At 39.6% G+C, this 18968-nt stretch overlaps 1 protein-coding gene across 8 annotated transcripts in view; it reads left to right on the top strand.

Annotated features, from left to right (window-relative positions):
* The window catches only part of PPP3CA (protein phosphatase 3 catalytic subunit alpha), a 309291-nt gene extending 293378 nt beyond the window's left edge, over nucleotides 1-15913 (top strand). For 6 of the 8 annotated variants that reach the window (XM_036095790.2, XM_078069002.1, XM_078069003.1 and 3 more), the window contains 4 exons: nucleotides 1870-1954; nucleotides 8814-8911; nucleotides 11945-11974; nucleotides 15118-15913. In XM_036095790.2, the coding sequence (XP_035951683.2) occupies nucleotides 1870-1954; nucleotides 8814-8911; nucleotides 11945-11974; nucleotides 15118-15314 (410 nt within the window). In that variant the 3' untranslated portion in view covers nucleotides 15315-15913. The remainder of the gene's footprint in view (nucleotides 1-1869; nucleotides 1955-8813; nucleotides 8912-11944; nucleotides 11975-15117) is intronic. The other 2 variants (XM_078069001.1, XM_078069000.1) reach the window with 1 other exon arrangement.
* The last annotated feature ends 3055 nt before the right edge of the window (nucleotides 15914-18968 follow it).

Here is an 18968-nt window from a genome sequence, read left to right as displayed (position 1 = left end):
CAGACGCTTAACGACTGAGCCACCCAGGCGCCCCTGTATAAAACATCTTAATTACAAATCATAGGTAGTAAATATTGTTAGAAACCCAGGATAAAGTTCGAGGCAGGGATCCAGCACACACACTGTTTTCTTCTCAAATGTTCTGGCCAACAGCATGTAATTCAAGGAACCTAGCGGATGAGAATCCATGGTTCCACTTAACCATTAGAAAAACTGGATTGGAGAGTGGTTTTCTCTCATGCATTGAAACTTCCTCTACTCATCTTCAGGCAGAATAGCTGCTAGTAGTAAGTCCCGCCAGGCAGTATGTTGGGAGATACCTGCCATGGTGTGGCTGCCACAAGAGAGAAAGAAATGGTCAAAAATACAGGCTGTGTTCAGGTCAGAGAGACAGGGTGAAGAAGCTGGCTCGCTGGTCCGCACCTTCTGGGGAATACTTATGGTTGTGTGAGGTGGGTGTGCCCTAAGAGCATTTTTGGCAAATTCACCCCCTCGGGAGAAGAAAGTGGCCCGTTATGTTTTCCTTTTCCTTGGGGAGAGAGAAAAGCAGAGGGTTTGTTTTTTTGTTTGTTCGTTTCTTTTTCCTCCAGACAGTTCAAAATTGTGTGTGTTGATGTGTTTTCTTTCTTAGAGAAATGTTAGGGTGGTGATTAATTGTTTGACTCTCACCAAACAATGAGAAAGATTCCAAATCACATTCCTAAATGTGAGATGAGAAAAAGCAGAACTCTTTCCTTCCCAAAAGGTCAGAAAGCTTGTCCTCATCACAGATTAAAAGACCAAAACTTATACCAATTAACACTCAGGGGCTGCAGTCTCTGAACAAATTACCTGACTTAAGTTGTTCATTTGGATTAGGAACATTTCTGATATTATCTGAAAAGAATATTTTGTTGTATTTGTTAGTGGCAGTAGAACTGGAAAAACAATCTTCTTGTGTTAACACTTTCTACAAAGTCCCATATAATGTATAAAAAAAGATATCTTAGCCCCTTTACCTTGGATTATAATAGAAGAGAGGTGTTTTCCTGTGATGTGCACTTCTCCAAACATGCTTTAGGAATTTAATAAAAAATAAAATAGATTCACTAAAGATCATATAGTATTATTTTTAAAACATGATAAAAAATGTTTACAGTAACAATAACCTGCATAGATTAATTTTTTTTCATTTGGAAAATACAATAAGTGGTCGAAGTTACTCAGACAGACCCGTGTGTAACTTTTTACATAAGTACTAAAATACAAACCATGCCACCATCTCTCACTAAATCCAATGCAGTAGTTTTCCATTTTCCCCTCTAGAACTTGTGAACCAGCAGAAGATGAAAGAGTATCAAGTGCTAAAACAAATGTTTTATGGCCATTAAATAACATACATGAGGTTTCAGGGAACTTAGGGAGTTGAGACTCCCTAGTTTCATCACTTCAAGGGAGAACTTTAGAAAAAGCAGTTTCCTAAAGTAGTCTTCTCAGCATGGAGTCCGGAAATGAGTAGAAAATCCTGGTGACTCATTTGATTCTTCTTGCCAATACACACTCTCTTTGTATAAACAGAAGAGAAGGGAACTCAATCAGAAGAGAAGCATAGGAACCTACCCAGTCAGCTCCATGATTTTTCTCTTTACCCACCTCCCTTTGGAAAAATCTCGAAAGTTGCGCTTTGGCATTTTGGGGACCTCTCAAGAACCACATCCAAGTATTAATGGCCAGATGGATAGGTTTTTAAAATTAATTCAGAGATAAATCCACTGGGGGGGGAGGGGAGATGGTTTTGCTTACTATAGTCGGTTATATATCTAAACTTGTAAAATAATTACAGTTAGATAAAAGGTCACTGACTACTTAACTCTCTGTTTTAAAATATAGGAGCGACAGCTGCAGCCCGGAAGGAGGTGATAAGGAACAAGATCCGAGCAATAGGCAAAATGGCCCGAGTGTTCTCGGTTCTCAGGTGGGATCATTGTTCTGGTATTTCTGTTTTGAATGTGATTATGTGTCACTTAATAAAAATTCTAATACTGTAATCTGGTAACTTAAGTACTTTACTAGAAAATTTGCTTTTTTCTTATTCTTTTCTTTTAAATGGGATTGTTCATTCCTCACTTTCTTAGTCAAATTGAAATATATCAAATCATTTCCTTAGAAGAAGCCTTTAAATGGGCTATTTCACGTTTTATCACTATTTGCCCCTGGACTTTAGAACATTTATTTCACAATAGGTTGAACTTGTGGCAAAATAGGAAAGCTCTTATAATTCATTTTATTTTTCATTCTGGCTCTGTGGTAAAAGGTGAATTTATCAGGTGCATTTCACTAGATTTCTAGGAAATGAACATTAACCATTGAGCTGGTTCATGTGAATCTCTATTAGTCTAATAAGTCATTGAGAGAAAAATAGTTATTTAATGTTTCAATTCGCATGCAGTAGTTATTTTTTAAATAGATCATGAATCATGTTATTACTGATCCTGCATTGTGAAAACAAATGTTTTCTTGAAGAGAACTAACTACACTTTTCTTTATTTAAATTCTATTATCTACTATTAGGTAAGACAAAGTAATATATTTCTCCTCAAAAACTTTGAAATATGGCATATTTATATGTGAGGAGTATATGGTCAATTCACAATTACTCATTAACAAGGATAAATAGGCATACCTTGCAAAACAGACCATTTCCATAGTGTATGATTCATAACCAAATTTTTGCCAAATTTTTGTCTCAACTCTTCCTCCTGGAGTAGCTATATGGGCTCTTTGGATTTCTCCTCTTGCTGTGTCTAGTCTACTCCTGGTAGAGTCACTAGAGAATAACCAAATAGCTTGTTGCCAAAAGCAAGGAGCCATGAAAAAGATGAAAGGCAATATCATCCTTCCTTAAAGACACCAAATCAAAGTCAATAATAGCTCTGCATCGGCCAATCAAACCCTGAAAAGTCATGTGAAAGCTGAAAACAGAGCATCGTTGCTCCTTACAGCCTAATGAATGAGGCTGCCTGTGCTGTAATGCTTTATATTCCTGACTGAATTTCCAGGACTCGCTCACTCATTCAGTAATAGATATACATTTAAAGCATTGATTATATACCATGAAGAGAAAAGGCAATATGGGGGGATAGCAAGTGGGAGATGAGGCACTTATTTTAGTGGGTGGCCAACAAAGAACTTTCTGAATAATAGCATTTGAGTAGGAAGTGTGGAGTGACCTTCATGAAGACGCAGAGTTAACAGTGTTTAAGGCAGGGGCGCCTGGGTGGCTCAGTCGTTAAGCGTCTGCCTTTGGCTCAGGTCGTGATCCCAGGATCCTGGGATCGAGCCCCGCATCGGGCTCCCTGCTCGGCAGGAAGCCTGCTTCTCCCTCTCCCACTCCCCCTGCTTGTGTTCCCTCTCTCGCTGTGTCTCTCTCTGTCAAATAAATAAAATCTTTAAAAAAAAAAAAAAAAAAGAGTGTTTAAGGCAAAGGGAATAGCAGGTGCAAAGATTCTTAGATAGAAACCAGTTTAGCAGTTTTGAGGGCCAGCAAGGAGGTCTATGTGGCTGGAAAAGTGTCTTGTGGGAGCGAAAGACCATGTGAAGATCAGAAGTCCACTGGTACCTCTGCAGAATCACTTGCTTGTTTATCATGCCTCACATTTACCAATAAACACCTTGATTTTTTTTTTTCTATCTGTAGTCTCTGTGGGGAGAAGTAAAAACAGCTCCAAAATTTCCAAGTGAAAGTATATTTAAGGAAGAAGGGGAAGCCTTTCTTAATATAAAAATTTGTCTCCATCCATGTTAGTTTTCAAACCATATGAAGCTGGTAGGGGCCATGCTATAGAATCATAGGTAGGTCTTAAACTTGGAAGGTGCTTCCAGTCCCCTGCCTCTATAGGTGCATAGATGGAATTACTCCCAGCTGAGAAATGGTCCATTTGCACCCAGTGATGATCAGTGACTTGACTGAGATTGCACACATTGATGGGAAATAAAAGCAAGGTATATTGTATTGCTCTCCTATAATAAAAGCATTTATACTAAGTCTGCCGAATGCAGGGGGTGTCTAGCCTGAGAAAAGACAGTGAAGCTTAGTAAGTAGTGATTGAGTGTTAAGACGTGTATGGTATACTGAATCAGGCACAATGAATACCAAACTGGAATGACAGACATGTGGACTCTAAACTAATATAAGACAATGAAATGTGAGCTAAATACATGAAGAGATGCTCTGCTGTCGAAGAAGACAGGGCTCCATGGAGCTCTTCTATTTCCTGAAAAAATAAAATAAAATAAAAAAGTTCCTGAAGAGGTTGACATTGGAGGAGCGCTGTGAAGGATGGGCTGGATTCCATTAGGTGGTGAATTGTGGGACAGGCATGCCTGGGAGCTAAGTCATCAAGCACACAGTCACATGGTCCTAAAAGCAATGCTTTATGGGCTCTTGCTAAGTGCCAGGTGCCCTGCCTCGCAGTGTATGCATTTGACAGTAATCCACACAGCAAGCTTGCAAGTGAAGCAATGTGTCCAAACTCAGTGTGCAGCACCACTGAGTGTCTGACTAAATTCTAAGTATTCAAAAGAGCTGGGTCTTAAGACATGAAGGTAAGTGAGGAATCTAGGGAAAAGTGAAGCTGAAAATGTATTTAAGTCCAGATCCTTGATAGCCTTGAATAGCATGGTCATGGTAAAATATTTAATTTTTTGCATGGAGGCAGTGAGAGGCACAGGATGGTTTTCACAGGATGGGAGGCATGCTCTAACCCATGTTTAGCTATTATGTTAGTGGCAGCGTGAGGACTGGATAACAAGACAACTTACTGACGTCAGGGAGGACATCTTGGAAGCGACTGAACTAATCCAAGCCAATTGGGCTATAGGAGGAAAGATACAAAGGAGGAGACAAAAGGAATTTGTGGAGCTGGAAATTTTTAAATGTAATGAGTGGATGTGAATGGATGTAAATGTGTCAGGCCCAGCTGTCCAGCATGTCCCTTACACTGTGGTAATTTGCCACGTTACAAGGGAATCAGAACGCTGTCTTTCAGCAGCGTGGGCAGGGTGGGTGCAGGCGTGTTGCCTACGATCCACCAATTAAATGAGCGCACAGAAAACGTCTGTTTCAAAATGAGCATCGTGAGGAGGCAGGAAGTGATGGAGGGACAGTGATTCCTCTCTCAGGTGTGAAACCTGAGGGGCCAGCAGAAGAGCTCCTTTCTCAGCATTTTGGGGGCTAACTACACAACATTAACATGAGCCTAGGTGTTGGCTCTGAATAGTGGCGGCAGCAGATTCCGCAGCGTGGATGGGCACTGGTACTTTTCTGGGCTGCAGAGAGTTCAAGTCTGGCTCTCTGGATCTGTGAGCTCTTTCATATCCTTTAGTACATCTCTCTGCTGTCAGAATTAGCCAGAGTAGGTTCTGTCATTTGCTCCAAGAATTCTGACCTATGCAAGGGGTGATGAGGGAGAGGATATGTTCTAAGAATATCCCATACAGATTCTAGCCTCTGCGGTGGATAGGATGATAGTGCTGTTATCTAAGAAAGAGGAAGTATTTCTCCATTTAAATATCTAACAGGTATTTTGGGGGAGGACTACGATAAATTGAATTGGGCCTATTTTCCTCTGGGGTGCCGGTGGAATATTCGTTCAGAGACAGGCAGGAATTCTGCCCTGGAGCTTTAGAGAGAGAGACGAGGGTAGGAAACGCTGTCATGAGAGGGAACACAAGACTAAAGCAGCATAAGTGGATGGTCTCGCTGTGAAAGAGAGTGGACGTAGGAGAAAAAGATAAGAATCCTCTCGAACAGTGCTTTGCAGTAGAAATATAATGTGAGCCACATCTGTAAGTTGACATTTTCTAGAAGCCACAGTAAAGGAGTAGAAAGAAACGGGTGAAATTAATTTTAAGAATGTCTTCTATTTAACACATACATTGAGAATTTTATCCCTTCAACGTGTAGTCGGTATAATACTTCTGAAGGAGATGTTTCACATTCTTACTTTTGTATTAAGTTTACGAAACCCTGTGTGCATTTCGTACTTACAGCACCTCTCGAGTTGGGTTTCGAGTGGGTACGAGCCCCACAAGGCTGGGAGCTTCCATTTTAGAAAGCACAGGTGCGGAGCCAGAGGAAAAAGATCATCCAAGGGACTGAGAAGGGGATGCTAGAGGAAGAGGAGAACCAGGAAAGAAAGTGTTCCAGACCTGGGCAAAGAGTCTTTCCGGAAGGGGGGTGTGGTCATCAGTGGGAAGCACAGCAGAGGTCAGAAGTGTCTGTTTGCGTGAGAACTCAGCGGACATGGTTGGAATTGAGGAATCCCCAATTCCAGAAAGCTACCAGAAACTGTGAAAGCTTGGGTTTTGTGTGCAACCGCAAGGAAAAGAAGCAAGGAAGCCTGATTTCAAATATGAATGCAAAGAAAAAGATATGTTCATTTCTTTAGAGGTACTCCCAATTTCCAAATCCATATATTAGCATTTAAGATGATTTCTTCTTTATGTGATCTCTCCTGGTTTGACAGCAGAAGCCTGAAAAGGTTGCAGTACCTATATGAGGGCAAACAATGATTAATGGCCATCTCAAACCTAACACTGCCACTCTCCATTCTATTTCCCTTTTACTCATTCTTTTATAAATGTGTTTTGAGTGTGGACTATGTACCAGGTGCTGTTCTGGTCTAGATACTTAAAACAACAACAACAACAACAGAATAAATAAACCGCATAGTTTTTCAGGGGTAATAAGTGCTTTAGGTAAAAATAAAATCAGCAAGGGGAGATAGGGAGTATATAAATAGCCTTCTAAAGAAGTCCTCACTTAGAGGGCTATACTTGAGCAGAGATTCGAAGGCAGGGAGGTAGTGAGCCATGCAGATACTGGAGGGAGAGTGTGCCAAACAAGGGTAGAGCCCTGAGGCGAGGTGTACCAGATGTGTTGGAGGGACACTAAGGGAAGTAGACACTGGTAGGAAATGGAGTCCAACAGATGGGTGAGGTTAGGAGAGCATGGGGTGGGAGTTAGTTTTGAAAGGCTGTGGTCAAACCTAAAGATTTTGCCTTTCACCCTTAATGAGAGGAGAAGCCTTGGGAAAGCTTTGAATAGGAAGTGGCAGGATCTGCATACGTATTAAAAGGCCCAGCCTGTCTGCTACACTGAGAATAGACAGGGATGGGGGCAGAGAGTGTGATGAGGATGGAGCAGGGAGACCAGTAAAGAAGCTGCTGGAAAAATCCAGGCAAGAGATGCTGGTGGGAAGCAAAAGAAGTCAGCCGCCGTGAAAGGCTACATGTATGATTCCGCCTATCTGAAACATCCAGAAGAAGCGAATGTACAGAAAGTAGATTAGTGGTTATATAAGGGTGAAAGAAATGGAGAGCCACTCTAATGGACACAGGTTTTCTTTTGGGGACAATGAAAATATTTTAAAATTGATTAAGGTGATTGTTTCACAACTCTCTGAATGCACTAAAAACTATTGATTAAATCACATACTTTAAATAGATGAATTATATGGGATGTTACTTCTACTGCATAAAGCTGTTTTAAAAAGAGAAGTGATAGGATTGTGAGAATAGCAAGCTGCTGGAAATATTTTGAGGGTAGAGCCCTCAAGGTTTGCCGACTGAATGGAAGTGCGAGGAGGTGGAGAGAGGACATGCCAGGAGCGAAGGGGTGATTCTTGAAGCTTAACGAAAAGATGAAGTTGAAGGAAGGTTGTGGAAGTAGCTGGTTTGGGGGGATAGTTTAAGAATTCTGTTTGGGTCACGTGAGATAGCTTTATAAAAACGTGACTTTGGTAGTTCTACATATTGCAGATGTTATATATATGTTTGTATTATAAACACTTTCTGATTGTAGAATTAATGTCTGCTACGTGGAAAGAGATGAGCGTACTCCTATTTCATGGTTATTTAATCATGATGATTTGTTAATAAATCAAAGTGATTAATAGTGCTGTGACTAATAAACAGCATTGAAATGATGATGTACAGAAGACCGTAAAACAATCGTCACAATGAGTAAGACAATAATATTCTATTAGCAAATCAGTGGGGGGAAACACTGCTGAAAAGAAAAGGTGGTTGCTTTCCTGGCTGGTGGTCATTATTGGTCTACTTATCATGTGATATCAAAATTATTTAATAGCCCCCTGAATGTAACTTCTAGTTCCCTATTCTATAAACTGCAGAGTTGTTTGTTTGTTTGTTTTTATCTCTCATATATACTCTTTGGTTTTCTCTCAGGAGAGAAATAAGTTCCACTCATTTCTGCTGAGCCTTGGCTGGAAAACTTACATCAGCACTCTGTGGGGCTCATTTTTAACATATTTATGGGTGTCACGGTGGATGCCCAGCAAACACTCTCTATGGCGATGCCTGCTTACAAAATATGAATTGTTTTCTGTATCTTTGGGACTCCGGAGAGGCTGAGCCAGCGCAAGTGTATAAAAACTAGCATGGCAGCTGTCCATTGACGTGACATGGCTTCCTTATGAGTGTATAAAAACAGTACGTTTGAGGGGCGCCTGGGTGGCTCAGTCGTTAAGCGCCTGCCTCTGGCTCAGGTCATGATCCCAGGGTCGTGGGATTGAGCCCCGCATCGGGCTCCCCGCTCAGCGGGAAGCCTGCTTCTCCCTCTCCCACTCCCCCTACTTGTATTCCCTCTCTTGCTTTGTCTCTGTCAAATAAATAAATAAAATCTTAAAAAAAAAAAAAAAATCCAGAGAGCCTAGGTGGAGGTAAATGCGAGTTCCACTATGCATTTTTCTCTCTTTTTTTTTTGAAAGAAAATCCAAGTTAATGTCCCCCCTCCCCTTGTGCCTTTGCAGAGAAGAGAGCGAGAGTGTGCTGACGCTGAAAGGCTTGACCCCCACGGGCATGCTCCCCAGCGGAGTGCTTTCTGGAGGGAAGCAGACACTGCAAAGCGGTAAGCAGGCCCAGTGGTACGAGTGTGTGCAGGGCAGCTCAGGCCGCGGGGTCCTTAGAGCCCTGATTTATTCACCCACGTAAGGGCGGCCTCAGTCTTCAGCTCTTCTCAGCCGGAAGAAGGGCTGAAAGCCCCCCATCAGTCCAGTCCTGTTGGACAGAATAACTCCCTCGTCCCCGGACTGCAGTCTTCGCCCCCACCCACCGCCCACCCCGCCATCGCCCATGTACGCAGTCACCGCACCTGCAGGCCCGGGACAGCCCACTTAGGTTGGCCACACGCGGGATAGCTTTGACAGCTTTGAGCCATTCCGCTGCTAAAAACAACTTTTTCAATTACGTTTCTGCTAAATGTTCTGGCCATCTATGTGATTGAAAAAAATAAATAAACACACACGTAAATACACGGCCGTAGGTCGTATTGTAGTGGAGAACGGAAGGCCATCAAAAGGGTGACTTCATTATCTACTTGAATAGAAGCTGGGAGTCATATGTGTCTTTTCTCTGATTTCTCCATCCAAAACATAAGAGACTGAGTAGAACCACATTGCATTTTTGAAAAAATATCTTCTTTTAAGATAGAGATTTTTTTTTTTTTTAATTAAAATGTGTAGCTTTCTCGATTAGTGCTGTCTAGTAGAACTTTTTGTGATGATGGAAATTTCTGTATCCGTACAGAGGCCACTGGCAACATCTGGCTATGGAGCACTTGAAATACAGCTAGTACCACTGAGAGACCGAAATGGGAGTTTTTATTTCAGCTAATTTGTATTAATTTGCTTTACATAGCCACATGTGACTGATGGCCACCACATCAGACAGCAGAGCACTGTATATTCTTTTACGTTTGTGATTTTGTCTTGCTATCTATTTTAACCAATACTATCATTAATTAGACTCCAATTTTAATAATACATGATGAAAATTTGCTATTAGATTAGACTTTAATTAAATCAATGAGTAAAAAATCAATAAAACAAAAATCCGTTATAACATTTGAAAACTAATCTCAGCCTCTTGCTTATTTTCCCATATCTTTCCCTGAATCTTTTTTTGTGTTTTTTTTTTTTTCCCTATCTCTGTCCTTCAATCTAGAAGATACAAGTATTCCTATGGTTACATGATTTAGACACACCTCTTCTATGTAGAGAGTCATGCTCAACATCACTATAGTTTTCTTTATGTTCACATGAATTTATTCCAAAATCAGTGTCTCTGGTTTCCACAAAAAGACACAAATTTGTAAATGAAGATAGGAAAATGCATAGAAGTCAATTTCCCCTTGAATTTATAACTAAAAATTATTCTAATAACTTAAAAAAAAACAAAATTTCTCCCACCAAAATAAACATGCTCTCTAAAAAAGTTAGCATAAATGGATCATTTGTATGCACAAAATGCACAACTACCTAAAAGACTGAAATCTGCATAGTTTCTGATAAGCACATTTTTAAGGTACAGCGAGTGTATTATCAGAGACTATGGGTCACATTTGCTTTGGAAGGATACATTTAATAATGGGCAGTGCATATTACTGATACGTTGGTGCTGGTGTGGTTCCAGATTTTTGCTTTATTTTTGAAATTAAGTTATTTAAGTTCTTAAAATTCTTTGTTTTGTTTCTAGATTTTCACTTGTATTTTAAATTAGGTTATTCAGTTTTCTTTTCTGTTACTTTATGTTGAATCCGTTGGTTTTTGTTATTCTGTGTGGAACTCTCGCATGCACAAACACATACAATATAACAGACATATAGGCTGGAACCTCATGCGTCCTGAGAACTTGAAAACGCAATATATATTTTAAACCACATCCATTAAAACAATTTCAAAATCCACTGTCTGGATTTCAAATTGTCAAAAAGAAGAAACTGCTTAAAGCTTTACTGTTTAGCTTTTCTCCATGGTGGTAAACATTTTACATTTTTATCAGAAGGAATTTAGAATGCACTGTAAGGAAATTATAGTGCACATTTGGCAGTTGCTCTAGTTTTAAAACCTTAAATTACAAGAAATATGCAAATTAAAGCCAAGGGGTAGAATTTTAATATTAAACATTTTGGAGTTACAGAGAAGTTTTGCATTTTAGCCCTTAATTAGGGAAATATCAACTAGCCTTAATAACATGGAAAGACTCATACACCTGTATTAGTGAGAATATAGACCCTAACCTTATTATGAAAATTGCTGAGAAAGCAATGGGCTTTTAAAGTGTTGCCTCTGAAGTATGCTGAGGTTTCAGTATTTGAGCTGCCTCTTTAAAATTCTGATAGAATTATTACTGCAACTGACATGTTACCACTTGATTATAGTAGCATTTCAAGAATTTCCTTTCCATAGATGGTATGCCAGTAAGGAAAACTGACTTTAAATTGGGTTCCCTGGCAAAGGAAGTCCAGTCTATATATATTGTTGCCCACCTTTTCCCCTTCTCTCTCACCACTCCAGACAAGCTCTGTGTTTGTCTTTAAAGGAGTTACATGCACTATCCGCTCAGATGCATTGATTTTATTCTTCCTCTAGATTCGCACACACATGCGCACACTCTACTTTTCCACTGCACTAGGAATCACACTATTTAATATTAAATAGTGTGAATCATCCCACTGATATTATGACGCTGCTTCGAGTTGTGCCATTTTGTCTGGCATTTTCAAATCATAAATCGCCAGGCATAGTAGTGGTTTTATTATACGTTCTGTGTCAGACTAAGATTGACCTCGTCTCTCACTGATTCAATCTAAATAAAAGAAAATCGTCCTGTTTTTCAAAAGGGTTGACCATGTTGTCATTTATTTCATGAACAAACACAGTTCACTCAGATTGGTGTATCCAGCTCATAAAATAAACTTCTCATTTTTGTCATGTTTTTTCCTTTCTTTTTACCATTTCTGTTTTGTTGTCTGTGCCAGAATCCAGCACTTACAGGAACATTAATTCTCTGAGCTCCCTTGATCGTCACTGATTTGTTCTTAGAGTTAAAAATCCTCTGCTCATTTTTCTCATTCATTTTGCACCCCCTTTCTTCTCTTCAGCTACTGTTGAGGCTATTGAGGCTGATGAAGGTAAATTGGCCAGTCCCCTTTCTGTTGTACCTGCAACAGATAAGGGCTCTGCTGGGTGTATTCATTTTTTTTTTTTATTTTTTATTTTTTTGCTGTAGCTTGTACAGATGTGTGGGTGTTGGGCTAACAGTTGTGGCTCAGTATTAACCAAAATGTTCTTGCTTTAAAGGGGAAAATGTCCTTTTATGGTTTGTTGGTGTGTTTTTTTCCCCTTAACGCTATGTTTGACTTTGTACACAACGAACCTAGTATAGTCACAGAAAACCAAAGGATTACATAGCTTGAACGATGTGGGGTGGGAGTTATGGCAGCTGTTTTGACAAATATCACATAAAATAATATTCTTTGAGCTGAACCATGTCCCTCCCTCGAATCATTTTCAGTCAGCACTGAAAAGAAGAGAAGAAAAATAGCTTTATTAAATCTCGTCTCCAGAAGTTTCTAGCCAAAAAAAAGTGTTCATTTGAATAGTGCTTTGTTGTAGTTCAACATTAATTTATGTCTCAAAAAAATATTCCAACGTGAGACAGCTATGTCTGAGATAAACAGTTCTGCTAGTCTTACAAATTTTAACCTACTGGTATTTGTAGGACGGTTAGCACCGTTAAGATATTATAAAGAGTTCAAAAATCCCCAGTGGCTGTGGCCGTGGCCATGACAAGAACAGTGGCTGTCCAGTCCTCACTCAGTTGATGGTTCACTGAGTGTCTGCTTGGCGCCGGGCATGGTGCTAGGCGCCGTACAGAGAATCAGGAATTGTACCCCACCCACTGTGTCCTAGCGCTGCAAGAGGACAACAGCGTTGGCCCTCTAGAAATTACTTTTGAATCAAGTGCTTGAGCAATATACAGTTATGAGAGGACTGCCTATCAAAATAGTTTTTAATATTATCCATACCATACCCTCCGGAAATTTTAAAAAGAATACTTTGAAGTTCCCCTTTAAAACAAAATTCTTCAGTTGTATTTTGTTCTTGCAAGATCACTTTTTTTTATTTTTTCCCAAAATTGTGTGCATATGGTCCTTCAATCCGATGTAAAAAGTGCCACTTTAGACTGTCGAATTTGCATATGATTTGGTTACGGTAGGGGAAATGATAGCACTGTAAGAGAAAATACAACTGCTTCCTAAATAGCAGTGAATAAACTGCTATTTATGTGGGAATTCTCTATTCCTCTTGGCAAATTCTAATCTGCAGTGTGCATTCTTGTTGATAGTTTGGCTGTTTTCTGTGGTTTCTGTGACTCTGTGTTGTGTTAAGTATACTACCAATGTAAATTGCTAATACCCATTGTCTGACCAGCAACTACAGCAGAGCACATTCTTCGAGACCAGGGTTAGAGATTTGATTAGAGACGGAGCCCCATTCGGGACATATCCATTGTTCCAGCTAGAGTTTCAATTTCTATGCTCTCACCCTATTGGCTTTTAAAACCCTGGGATGCCTCTTTTACCATTTAAATTAATAAAATCGCTTCATAAATTATCATGTTGACAAACTTCTGTATTTATTCATTATGATGAAATGATATTCACAGTGGTTTAGAAAAAGAATAGAATACCACTTTGTGCCATTATTTTGTCAAAGTAATTGAGTATTCAGGGTGGGTGCTCATTAGACAGCTCTATTATTTTGCAGTTTATTACCAAATTAGAGAAGAATTAAGAAGCTTTGCTTTGGGCCTTGGTCTTTCCTCGTTTCCCCATCTTCTTCCTCTCACAGGTGACTAATCACCATTTTGCTAACCTTTAAAATGCAGAGGGGTAACAAACTATTTCGCATCCTTTAATGAGTTTGGAAGCAACGGTGATCTTTTAAGAATCTCATCCATATTAGTGAAAGGCACTGCACATTTGTGTAGGACTGGCTGGCAAAGTTTCAGCTTGAAACTGCTTTCCTTTTTTTTTTTCCCCAAATAAGGTGGGAAGGATAAAGGTACCCTGAAATTGTCCCCGATCAGCCATGGAGATGTAGCCCAATTCAGCACTGGTGATTGGCCCTTCAGTATCTGGCTTGCACATCACAGGAAGTAAAGCAAACTGATGTCATTGTTGGTTCCCTGTATGTACTCTGTTTTCAGCTCACTGGTTGGTGCACCCACTGAAGAAGTCATTAAGTTTCTTGCACAAATGCCTGATCTATCTCTGCAGCACACTAAGGGTTAATGAAAAAAATCAAATATCCATATGCCCCCTTGAGAATGCCATGTTTTCACTGAATAGGGCCCAAACCAATCCTGTCATTTTTGCTGAAAGTTGTGGAAGGCATTTTCCCCTTATTCTTGAAGCATCACTTACATCTGCATTGATCTACTAAGAAAGAGTTTTGCTTTGATTTAGGCAGTAATGGTTACCAGATGAACATCAGTTTGACCTGTTTTGCTGCTGAAGGGCGGACAACGTTTTTCTACTTAGTGATCCAATCTTGGTTTTTCTCAGTTTCTCTTACCTTGTCACCCCCACATGCTTCCAAAGTTGAGTTAGAGAAACAGGAGCTTATAATTTCTTTTTTTTTTTTTTTCTTCATGCAACCGTTGAGTTGTTTGCCAACAAAGTCTTTCTGGGATTCTGAGGTGGCATGGAAATGCCCTAAAGTTAATTCCTTTTAGAGCTCCTTTTAGCTTCTGCTCTAAAGCTCTCTACTAGACTTTTAGGCATAGCTCGCCTGACTCTCCTGAATTTGCCATTACTAGTACAATGGGATAGCCAGAGGAAGGCTATGTTACGGTCTGTCTGAGGTTAGGGTGTCTGATGCAGTAATCATGCCAATGATGTGGCCAGTTGATGTTAAGTCTAGATACCTGTCCCTGGTAGCAGCTTTCCTCTTGACATATCCACTTCGGATTTCATTGATCTAAACTCTCATGAAGAACCAGAGCAATGTTTACATCTTACTAACTAGCAGAGGACATTTTGGTTGGCAAGAGACATTGGCTGTTTTCAAAACTTTTGGTTATCTTCGGGTATGGTAAGGAGTCTGTTGTGTTGTGTTCAGGTCCCGTCATTTTGTTCTCTACTAAAGGATTCCCTCGCTCACTGCGAAATCTCTAACCTCACCTGATGCAACAGCTGTGCCCTTTGTTTTCCTCTGGCTAACCTGATTTTTCTTTCTTTTTTTTTTTTTTTAATGATTTTCTGTTTAGCAATCAAAGGATTTTCACCACAACATAAGATCACTAGCTTCGAGGAGGCCAAGGGCTTAGACCGAATTAACGAGAGGATGCCGCCTCGCAGAGATGCCATGCCCTCTGATGCCAACCTTAACTCCATCAACAAGGCTCTCGCCTCAGAGACTAACGGCACGGACAGCAATGGCAGTAATAGCAGCAATATCCAGTGACCACTTCCTGTTCACTTTTTTTTTTTTTTTGAGCTGCAGGGCATGATGGGGATTGCTGCATATCAGCAGTTGGATGTTCTTGCCTCTGACGGTAGCTTATTTGCTCTGGGGGCCAGGAATTGGATTCAGTTTACACTATCATTATAAAGAGGGAGAGAGATAATAAACTATATTTTGGTGGGGGTGGTGATTAAACACCTCTTTTGGGTATGCCTTTTAAAAATGCTTATAGGAAAAAAAATTTAAAAAAGAAAGCTAATGCTAGTATATACTGCAATGTTAGGGGAATGAACATGTTTTCCTACTGCATTGGGGACTTCTAGATAGGTTAATGAAAGGTCTTTTATTATGTTACTGGACACGAAAACTTTGTCTAATTTCTTACTCTATTGTACGTTTACAGTTGCAGCACTAAAAATGGATGACATCAAACATTTTTAACAAAATGATGTACAAACTAAATAAGGACTATTTATTGATAATGTTTTGCTACTCTTGTCAGACAATGGCTATAAAATGAATTAGGCAGTCTTAAAAAAAAAAAAACAGAAAAAGAAAAAAAAAAAAAGAATGTTGCAAATTTGTTAAAATGCCAAAAAGGACAGTTTAATTTTGTACAGATTATGCTTACCTCAGGTTTCTTTAGTGTGCTTGAATGCCCTTCTTTCCATATAACACTTATCTTATTAATTTAGCAATGAGTATCTTTTCTTTAAGTTTTAAAAAAACTGGAATAATTACATCTATCTTTTTTTGCTGTTTATATTTAGGGTTTTTTTTTTTTTTGTTGATAAATCAAGTCTTGGTTGTGGCTTGCTGAATTAAATATTTATGAGTGGTGCATTTTTAAGTATAGTGAACAAGACACCATATTAAGTACAGTGATAAAGCATCTATATTCTGTAAAAAAAAAAAAAAATCTGCCTATGCATGTTTTTTAAGAAAAAAAAAATGGCTGTATCGGCCTGTATGGGACTGCAATGCGCTTAGTGGTCTGACATATACTGGAAATGTATGTATCCTGGCGTACTTTATATTCTCTAAAATGCTTAATGCCTTTGAAATTTTGTAATCAAAAAAGCTTTGAAAAAATCTAAAGGGGAGAGTATTCTTAAAAGTTTTTAACATAAGCTTGTCAGTGCACATATATAAATGGTGAGCATGTTTAGCAAACCTTGTGACATTTAAATAAGTTTGTAGTTACATGTGAAACTCTAAATGCATGGTAACTGTTAATGTCATAATGGTTTAGTTATTTTGTTCTGTTCTGTCAGGTGCCACAAAATATGTACTTTTTTCACTTTTTTCCCTTTGTATATCAGTTACGGGTTACAACTGGCTCATTCTGAAAACCACAACAACAAAAGTCCATTCATATTTTTTAACAATTGTATAAGTGCCCAAGTAATTCACTACAGCCTAAAGCCTTGCCTTTGTAATTTGACTTCTGAAATGTTGGCAATCAAAGCATGCACTTGTAACAATGACAAAGAAAAAGCATTTTATATTACTACTCAATAAAATGTGCATGAACTTAAAGAACTCTCATCCTTTCCCTGAGTCTGCTGAAGGGATTTCTGTGCACAACCACCACGCTGTCTTCGAGGTGCTGGGCCCCCCACCGCACATCACAGATTTGCTTATTTAACAGGCTTCCTTCCCCGAGGGCCTGGTGATCTGAGGTGTGGCGCCTACTTCCGCTGGAGGAACCTTGGTGGATTTGTGTCGCAAATCAGACAAGAGAAATAAAGAGCAAATGCCATCTTCTGGCTCCCTCAAATGTGGGAGCCAGTTAAGAAACCAGAGCATTCCTTTTTATTGAAAAAAAAAATTGTTATCAGGTTGTTTCAGTTGTATTGGATGCCCTATCTGGTCAAGCAAAAAGAACTAAGCTACTAAGTGCATTTTCATCACGGAAGAGAGTCGCATTTGTATTGATATGAAATTTATATACTGGCGCTCCGGCTCATATCTAATCACCAGAAGATTAGAGATACACCAAATTCCAGTTTGTTTCTAACATTGTCCATTTTCAGTGCACTTTGTTTTATGTAATAAAGTATGCCTGTTATATCAAATAATAAGAATATGGCAATTAGTGATATAGTGTACCAAAACAAAGATGTTCTAGATATATTCTCTGGCAAAGACTATCCCAAATTTATTTTCATGAATACAAACATTTTTCCCCCTGTGGATATTTTTCCACTCTTAAAAAAATGACATCCAAGGAAAATATTTAGATGCAACTTATTAGAATGATGTGGAAGAAATGGTAATTCTTGATACCGAGGTGTTTCTTTTTGTCTTATAACTGCGGAGAAAATATCCTGACCAAAAAAAATTCATTTTGGGGATTCCTTTCTTTTACAAATTGTGCTGAGGCAACTATGGCATAGAAATAAACATTTGACATTAAAATAAGCAATTGATGTGAGTATGGCTTGGTCTTTCTGGTCAGTAGTTAGGAAAGTAATACTGTTTATTTTTGCATAATTGTTTAGTCTATCAAAGAAATCAATGTATAACTGAAGTTATTTCTCCAGATGGATAACACCAGTTATTAGAGCTTTCTCCTTCATTTTTAAGGAACCTGTTGAATTCTTGAGTTATTCATGCCAGTGAATCTTTGGCCTTACACCCAAACACACACACACACACACACACAGACACACACATACACAGAAACAGCCTCCTGTCCCCTCCTTCACCCACCTTTAAGGTGACTTACCTCCTAAGAAGTTCAGAGTCCGTGCTGAGTGGTCATCTCGCTTCTTTTTTTTTTTTTTTTTAAAGATTTTATTTATTTATTTGACAGAGAGAGAGAGACACAGCGAGACAGGGAACACAAGCAGGGGGAGTGGGAGAGGGAGAAGCAGGCTTCCCGCTGAGCAGAGAGCCCGACGCGGGGCTCGATCCCAGGACCCTGGGATCATGACCTGAGCCGAAGGCAGACGCTTAACGACTGAGCCATCCAGGCGCCCCAGTCATCTCGCTTCTTAAGGAGTCAGAGCTAGATTTGACCGACCCTCAGTTAGCTATATTTCTTATCCAAAGTATCCTCTACTTTTATTCTTTTAAAATATTTTTGAAGAAAAGAAAGAAAAATCTTCAGAGACTAAACTTGTATGATGAGGGGAGCAAAGTGGAGTGGTGGGGGACATCTCTGCACATTGACATTGGCATGCCTAGAGCTCAACGTGGAAGCATCTTGCCCTGTCAGCCCAGAACGCGTCATGGTGATGCTAAAGCCTCCAGAGTGCTCTTGTCCTGAAACATTTCTTTCCCTCCTACCCCACCACATTCATGTGAAGTAATAAACCTGAGTATGCATCCATCTTTCTGCCTAGAAACCAGGGCCCTGACATGAAGTCAGCACCACAGATGGGACAGTGGGAATGGCCTTCCTAAAATGTCTGACACTTTTCCTTGACTACTTCATGTCCTAATCACTGGATCCCTCTTGTCACACTCAGTTAAGAAGCAGGGACCTTGCAGTTTGCCCTGGCTGAGTGCCTACGTTCCTTCAAGACTGGAAACCCTTGAGTTGGACAAATCTGAGATCCCCAAACTAAAGATATGTCCATTTCCCTTGGTATGTGGCTTTCCACTTAATTCATTCAACAAACATTGAGCCTCTGCTATGTTCTCTCA

This window comes from Halichoerus grypus, chromosome 3 (genome assembly GCF_964656455.1).
Source record: "Halichoerus grypus chromosome 3, mHalGry1.hap1.1, whole genome shotgun sequence".
Taxonomy (NCBI): Eukaryota; Metazoa; Chordata; class Mammalia; order Carnivora; family Phocidae; genus Halichoerus; species Halichoerus grypus.
The sequence above is the reverse complement of the archived record's forward strand: the minus strand, read 5'-3'. Positions and strand labels throughout refer to the sequence as shown.